The sequence below is a fragment of the Echinops telfairi genome, unplaced genomic scaffold, assembly GCF_000313985.2.
Source record: "Echinops telfairi isolate 266 unplaced genomic scaffold, ASM31398v2 ScPeMD7_655;HRSCAF=1070, whole genome shotgun sequence".
Classification (NCBI taxonomy): Eukaryota; Metazoa; Chordata; class Mammalia; order Afrosoricida; family Tenrecidae; genus Echinops; species Echinops telfairi.
The window spans coordinates 12,355,899-12,364,211 of record NW_022104553.1 but is presented as its reverse complement, the minus strand read 5'-3'; the positions used below and the strand labels follow the sequence as shown (position 1 = coordinate 12,364,211).

The 8,313-nt window shown below is 53.4% G+C and overlaps 1 protein-coding gene across 1 annotated transcript in view; it reads left to right on the top strand.

The window, feature by feature from the left end:
- Positions 1 to 1,639, top strand: part of BAK1 (BCL2 antagonist/killer 1) — a 6,791-nt gene extending 5,152 nt beyond the window's left edge. The window contains exons 5-6 of the mRNA XM_004711835.2: positions 67 to 247; positions 352 to 1,639. Coding sequence (XP_004711892.1) covers positions 67 to 247; positions 352 to 459 — 289 coding nt within the window. The 3' untranslated portion in view covers positions 460 to 1,639. The remainder of the gene's footprint in view (positions 1 to 66; positions 248 to 351) is intronic.
- Positions 1,640 to 8,313: the final 6,674 nt, after the last annotated feature.

Sequence of the window (8,313 nt, the reverse complement as noted above, 5' to 3'; positions counted from 1 at the left end):
GGGATTCCTAGCAGGCTGTGGTCTCCCAGGGGTCACCGACAGACACAGCGGATGCTCTGCCCACAGCCTGTTTGAGAGCGGCATCAACTGGGGCCGTGTGGTGGCTCTCCTGGGCTTTGGCTATCGCCTGGCGCTGCACGTCTACCAGCACGGCCTAACCGGCTTCCTGGGCCAGGTGACCCGCTTCGTGGTGGACTTCATGCTGAACCACTACATCGCCCGGTGGATCGCACAGCGGGGCGGCTGGGTGAGTGCCCCCAGGGCGGGCCTCCCAGACTCACCCCATCCCAAGGTGGGCACGGGGCGGGCATTCTGACAAGCCCTCTGTGACCGCCCCGTCTCTCCCCGCAGGTGGCAGCCCTGGACCTAGGCAACGGCCCCATCCGGAACGTGCTGATCGTTCTGGCTGTGGTGCTGCTGGGCCAGTATGTGGTACGGAAATTCTGGGGTCCCAGCTGAGACTCCTGCCTGGACTGCAAGCCTTCTTCCCTCCCCCTGCCCGCCCGCCTGCCCCTTCTCCTCCCCCTGCAGGGCTCACTCTCTAAGAGTACCATAGCTTTGGTGCGTGAACACTCCAGCTGGGGTTGTGGGGGGCCAGCCAAGCTTCAGGAATCCCCAAGACTGCATGGTGCTAGTGGGGCCCCCTCTCTGGGTCCCATCCTGTCAGAGTGAGCCAGCACCTCCTCCCACAGTTCTCGGGGATCCTGAATGCTGGGGAGGGTCGGGGGGCGGCTGGTGTCCTGGAGAGTCAAAAGGTTGGGAGACACGTTTTTAAATTGTTTTACTTTCTTAGGAAAAAAAAAAATGCCTTTGGGAGATACCATCCCCACACCACCCCCTAACCCCCGACCATTCCTACCACTGTTCCAGGCCAGAGCAGCTGGGGAGTGGGAGCCAGCAGGCCTGCCCCGTGTCCCCAAGAGTCATCTTGATTGCTGGGGTGATATCTCAGGCCTGGCCCTCCCTACACACCACAGCCCTGAGTCTGGGGTCGAATTCAGTGCTCTCCCCCACCCCCATCCCGTACTGCCCTTTTGGTTAGACTCTCAGGGATTCTGGGCCTGGGGTGGGCTGGGCTGAGGCAATGGTGCAGACAAGAGCTGTCTAACTCTCTATCAGGACCTTCCAAGCCCTGCCTCCCGAGGGGGTCTATCTCCCCCACCCCTCGCCTGATAAATGCCTGCTCCCACCCTATTCACTACCAGTAAAGGCCGAGGAGGCCCCTCCTGCCTCTGCAGGCTAGGAAGGCAGGGGCCCGTGTTCAGGACAGGGGTGCAGTGCTGGCGGGAAATGGGCAGGGAGCTCATCTTGAGGTTTCTCAGTGGGACAAGGGCTAGAACTGACACAGAGCCCCAGAGTGGGCCCCTCTCCCGCAAGGCCGGGGCACAGTGTAATGTGGGGGTGGGGGTGGAGGGTGGACTGTGAATACTTGAACCCTACCCCCAACCCCCACCCCACTCCTCCTCTCCTGCCTCAGCTGCTGCTGGGGGTGGGAGAATGCCCTGTCTGCCCAGACAACGGAGGACTGAGAAGTCCTTAGTTAAACCAAATGTATGGGGGGGTAGGGGTTCGAAAGGGGGGTGGTGTTGATAGAACTCCCTCACCCTCTGTGTTTGAAAATAAACTGTGCAATCCCTCCCCTGCTGGCCGCTGTTGTGGGGAATTCAGACACCCCTGACATTTAGCTGGTTTATTATGAACTCAGATCTTCAAATGGGCCTCCCTTCAAGGGGCTGGGTGTGGTGCTCCTGGGGTCTTCTCCACCTCCTCTAGCTCATAGGCCATACACCTCTCCCCTTTCCCCTTAGGAAGTCGGGGACCCCAGGCTCTGGACACTGGACCCACAGCGGGTGGGGCAAACCACCACATGACTGGCCTAAATTCATCCTCTCTCCCTCACTCCCTGGGGCCCGCCACCCACACTGGCCCCAAAGGCCTTCTCCCCCACACCTAGCTCCCCCTGGGACACAGTGTCCTAGCTTCCCCTTCCTGTGGTCCCCCACAGCGAACACACAAACGGGGCTTTTCATTCTAGGGGTTTGATGCTGCATGGGAGTCCCTGTGGGGATGCAGCCAGGGGTGATAAAAATAACACGCATGGGGGCGTTTGAATGTTCCAAGATGTACAAAGCCTTTCCGAGCCCAGCCCCTGGTCTGTGCCGCTGACGCCCTTCCAAAATGGTCACGTGCAGCTTCCCAGCCTCGCACAAGCTCCACTCTCTGGGGCCCTGAGGGCCGGCTCGCCCACCCACCCCTGCCCCTCCGACCTGTTCTACCCAGAGGGAGGCAGGTACTCAAAGGCCAGGTGGTTGCACTCCGCACGCAGTTGATTAGCCACACGGCGTGCCAGGCCTGGTGCTAAGAATTCATCACAGATGCCTGAGCAGTAGGTCTATGAACCGGTCACCCTGATGACCTTGGGGGCCGCAAACTTCCCCTGGACCAATAGCAAAGACACCGAATTGCCTGGGTGGCTGCTGGGCGGAGGAGCTGGCACTGGCCACCACAATATGGGCTGGAGGTTCTAGAAGAAGTGAAGGGGCTGGGGGCAGTGGAGACACCTTCCCCAGGGGGCACAGACCCGCAGGGTGCCACGGGGAGTGCAGGCTCACCGGTCTCCGCCCCAGGAGGCTGGAGGGGCGCGGGTGCCCGGGCTTAAGATGGCCGCGGCGGCGTCGGGCACGCACGCGTGCCCTTTCGTGGGCGGGGCCTGGGCTCCCCTTTGCCCCGCCCACCACCGGGTTTAAGGGTGGGAACCGCCGGTGAGAGCGGGAAGGAGGGGGGTGCGCGGGGGCAGGAGGCGCGGTTTACTCTGCCCCTCTAAGAAGGGCGCTGGCACGCCAGGCGAGGGGAGCCCCAAGGCTTGGCCGGGGCGCCCCCACTCCGCCCACCACCGTGCCAGCATGAAGCTACCTGAAACCTAGCCCAGGGGGTGGGGGGCGCAGGTGTGGCAACCTGGGAGTGAGAAGTTCTAAGGCAGGGGTGATGGGGCTCAAGAAGAACAGGGGAGTTCTGGAGATACTAGGACAGTAAAGGCCAATGGCTTCATTCCCCCCAAAATCAGAAGGGAGTCCTGGGGCGGTCCAGCCCCGGTGCTGCCAGCAGCGCTCCGCTGTCACCTGACAGTTCTGCACTTTCAGCCTGGGCACCTGCCCTTGCGGTGCGGATCGGCCTCTTGTGGTGCCAACCTGCATCCCTACCCACAGTTTGACCCTCAATGGAGTTGCAGTTTTCCATGCCTGAAGACAGCTTGAGGCCTTCGGGTAGCCATCCAAACCCTTTAATTGGGGGGAAGGAATTTTCATCTGCCTGAACCACCCACTAAATTGTTTGAACAGGTTTTTTATGACCCAGCTACCGGAAGAGCAAGCACCAACGTGGATGCCTTAGCTACATTAGGCACATGGGGCCACCATCTCCTGCTCCAGCTAGCCCCGATCCAAGACTCCTGTAAAACGGGGATTTATTTCCTTCTGAGCAGAGCGGATATTTATAATCCTGTGTGTCTGTACATGAATGGAGTTACTGAAGATTGCTGGGAGTGTTCAAAGGTCAGGGACCAGGAAAAGCAGCCAAGCGCAGCTTCTCCTAGGTCAGTTTTGCCGATTGTCAGACATGTTCAAGGTGAACCTCAGCTCCTGAGATTAAAAATAAAACCAAGGGTGGGAAAGGAGGAGGAACTGGGCCTACCAGATGATTTATATATGTGTGTGTGTATATTTTTTATCTATCATCCAGTTGATTCTGACTCGTGGTGACCCTGCAGAACTGCCCGTAGGGTTTTGTCCAGAGCTGTCATGGAATCCCTGTGGAAGCAGCCTGCCTCAGCCTGCTCCCATAGACTGAGTGACGGACTGAACCACTGACATTTTGGTTGGTTAGCAAGCGAGTGTTGTCACCACTGTGCCACCAGGGCTTCTTTAATCAGACCACACGAGCCCTGGCATTGGAGCACTCCAACGACGTCAGCGCAGAATACATTGTGCTCTGGTACAGGGGCAGGCTCCCCGGGCCCAGGGCAGGCGATGGACAAACATGGGCAAAAGTGGACTTTCTGAGCAAGGAGGCACCTGAGAGCTGCAGCAGCGGACATCACAGACGCGACTCTCCCCTGCCCTGAATATGGGGTTGGGCAACAGAGATGAGCAGCATCTCTTTGTAGTCTACAGCTCTCTGAAGCAGGGGGTTATCATGAAGCCAAAGAAGTGTCGCTGAAAGGGAGTTACAACAGGAAAGGGAGGGGGCACAGCACGTTGCTGTTGGCTGGCATCGCGTCAGCCCCGGACTCGCCGACCCTACGTGTTACAGACTAGACCTGCCCGTAGGCTTCTCGGCTGTCATCTTCACCGAAGCACCTTGCTAGGTCATTCTTTCACTGGACAGTTCAAATTGTCAACCTTTAACTCAGAGGTTCTCAACCTGAGGGTTGCGACCCCTTTGGGAGTGGGGTCGAATGACCCTTTCACAGGGGTCGCCTGATTCATAACAGTAGCAAAATGACAGGGATGAAGTAGCAACGGAAATAATTTTATGTTTGGGGGGGGGGGTCACCCAGCATGAGGAACTGGATGAAAGGGTCGCAGCCTGAGAAAGGTGGAGCACTGCTGCTATAAAGATCAGGTGACCGGGAACTGCTCAGTGCAGTGCGGGGGTGTACCGTGGAGCAGGTTCCAGCCCGTCATGCAGAAGGGAGTGGTCCACGCTGATAAGATTTTGTTTCTTCGCATAGATGGTCAGCCCAGAGCCATCGATAGTCTCTTATTGGTGGGCACCATCCGGTTGGCTCCCACACACTGCAACCCAATCAATGCACAACTGCACGGGAAGCATGCCAAGCCAGCCGTTGCGAGGTGGGAGCCCACTGCCGTGACCGTACCAGTGGCTCCTGTGCAGAAGGTCCACATGGATGGGCGCTGTTGATGTTGCTGGAAAAGTTATTTCCTGTGAATATGTCACTGCTTTTGAAAAATTCCATCCTTTCTATCACCAAGACCACCTTGTCTAGCTAACCATTCTTCTCTGTTCCCAACTTTCCCTCTCCAATCCCCCGTAACTATCAGTGCATCTCCCCTGCGTGTTGGGTCCATTTCAGACCGCAGAAGATGACAAGAAGCTCCCATTGCTCCGTCTTTGGCAAAGACGTCAATTTGAACAATGGTCCTAGGACTGGTCTCGCTCGCTCGTAGGTGTTCTGATTGATACTCTCTCATCACGGACAGCATTGTGCTTCAGGACAGATCTTGAAAAGCTCTTTCTAACAATAAATGTGACACGGTTCCTCTTCAATTTGTCACTTCCAGCACAGTGGGTGTTTGTCGGATTCAACATGGCTCATCCCCGGCTGTTTCAGCTCACGAATGGTTAGCATGTCCGTTTTTATTCATTCCATTCCATTGTTTATGGTATTCCCCGATTCCTCCTCAGGACACTGCATGCTCTGATGAGTAAAGTATGTTTGCAGCGCTTTCTTCTCACTGTGAGTAAGCCCCATCGGCACACGCCGGGCCTCAAAGCTGGATGATGCACATCATTAAGGTTGTCTCGACTTTGAAGACGCAGCTCCTGCTTAGGTTTTGAGTGCTTTCCAATCTGGGGGGCTCATCGTGCAGGCTACTAGATCAGACAAGCTGATGCTGTTATGCGTCAGATTTTCACTGGCCAATTTTCCAGAAGTAGAACAGAGAAGTACGATAGTTTTGTTTAAGTCCAAGTTAACATTTGTAAGGGCAAAGGTCAGACTTTTTGTGTGCTAGCATATTCATAAGAGGATGGTAGAATAAGGGGAGGAAGGCACGAACAGGACTTCTTTCACTCTGCCACCTCGTGAAGGGGTGTAGAAAGGAAACAAAATAAATCTGTTTGTGCACAGATTTGGAAAATGTTTTGGGAAAGTTGGGATCTTATTTTTGTTTTTGTTTTTGAATGTGTCTACAATAGTTAAGAGCAGTTGGAATATGAGAGAAGCTGACGGATCAGTCTTGCGATTTCAAATTAAATTGTGTAACTTATCCTAGACTTCTGTTTTAGAGCTTGAAAGTGTAGGTAATTTGATTATGTTTGTAAACAGCATTAGAATTTTTTAAATGTCTTCATTTGCCTTATTTGAAGGTGTGAATTATTAGGTTTATGAGCGTTATTTACACGGCAAACAAGATTTCTGCTTGTTTGGCTTATAAATCTCTATGAGGAATTTTAAGTGCTTGGGAAAATCAAGTAGATTAAGTTTGTAAGTGTAGTTTAAATATTTAAGAGAATTTAATTAACTAAGTTTGTAAATGGCATGAGTCATGTTCAAGTAAATTTAATATGTCAAGCCCGTGGGCTAATTGAACATTAATCAAAGAGCACGTAATTGTTCTTGCTTTTATACAAAAGTTACTGGATTTCAGACAGAAGACCAAGTTATGTAAATTAAATGTAAACGCTTAAGAAAGTCTGTGTCTTAATTTATAATCTTTCATGAATTGAAATGTCAGATAAACATAAGCATCTGAAGAGTCCTCTGCTCTCAAATGTCCCACTTAGAGCTTCCCCCTCGTTGACTCCTCATAGGGAGCCTTGGGGGCACAGTGGGTTAAGTGTTGGCCCGCTAATTTTGAGGTCGACGGTTCAAACCCACCAACTGTTTTGCAAGAGACAGATGAGGCTGTCTGCTTTTGTGAGGCTTTACAGTCTTGGACCCCCCCTGGAGCAGTTGGCCCCTCTTCTGTAGGGTCATTATGGGTTGGAATCCGCTCAATGGCAACGGGGACACCTCATTGACCCCTCTCACACTGAGCTCCTTCCCTGGAGCACCAACTGCCCTCATTGGTGGGCACCGTCTTGTGGCTCTGTCACTTTGATACGTAGTCATGTTTGTCTGAGCTGAGCGATTTAAGGGCAGGACCACGAAACCCCAGCCAAACTCAATGGCACTGAGTCGATGCCGACTCATAGCGACTCTGTTGTGCAAGAGAGCATTACCTCTGAGTTTCCAAGGCCGTCTTTCTCCTGAGGAGCGGCTGGTGGTTTAAAACCGTTGACCTTGCAGATCGCAGCCCAACTCGGAACCACCACGCCGCCAGGAGTCCTTTCCAGGACCATAAAAGGGGGTTCAAAAAGAAAAAAGCCAGGCGTGACGTCAAAGCTCAGTGGTGGGGTGTTCTTGCTGTCGAGCCACAGCTGCAGCCCTAACGTAGAACCGGAGCAAATGCTCCCTGGTTCTCCTGTGTCACCCTGCAAGCAGCTAAAAACCACGACTGTTTCTTCCAACAGCAAGGAGATGGCTGAGGGATTCACTTCCTTCTAATCCACTTTGTTTCTGAAAGGGCGGAAGGTGACTTGTGGTTGTCGGCCAGTCAGCTCTGACGCTGACTTTGAACAATCGGAACGTGGGTTCCGGCGAGAAAGGCAGTGCCATCTGTGTATCTCGGGCTGTCGAGGGAGCCCTCCTCCAATCCTAGGTCTGAGCGCTTCTTCCTTGAGTCGAGCTTGAATAAGCACAGCGGAAGAATGCAACCTTTACGTTAAAGTCATTTGACGCAACCGGAAAGATACGGCAAGAGGAAAACAGAGATGATGAAGGGGAAGGAGGCTACTGTTAGTGAGTTGGCTCTGATTCACGGCCACTGCATAGGTGCAGAGTGGAACTGTTCTATAGGTGTAGTACAAGGCACTGGTTTACATGGCCCTTCTTGCTATCTTGTTTGGGACTCCCAAATAGCGATTGGATGGGACTTAGGATAGACGTTTATGGACTGAATTGTGTCCCACCCCAAACATGCACCAACTTGACAAGGTCATGATTCCAAGTAATGAGTAACTGCTCTCTGTTTTGTGATTTGATGTCATTACCTTCCATTTTGTGACGGGTTGCAAATCCCAGCCTCCCTCGTGCCACGTTGGAGTGACGTGCCCATTCTATTAATTAAACAAGATTAGAGTGGGCCGTCCGTATTTACCTCAGTCAACCACCATCCTTATTCAAGCCCCTACACTTTATCACCGTACTAAAATCACACCTTTCCTTGAGACACACCTTAGAGCTTATACGAGATTGACGGATAGAAAAGTGAGCAGGGACGGAGGGACCTGACGAGCTCCAAAAAGAAATGGAACTGGAGAGTCACATCCTTGGGACCCTAGACCCAGGAAACAGCGATCGCATCAGATGGCTAGAGATTGGGAGCAGCAGGGGAACATCAAGAGAGCGCTCCCGGCGGCGAGAAAGCTAAGCCCCTTGTGGCCAGGAAGATTGCTGGTGTAGTGGTCTGCTGTGGGAAACAGAAGGATTTCTCCCGAGTTGTCTCCCCCAAATAGATGGCAAACCTAGCT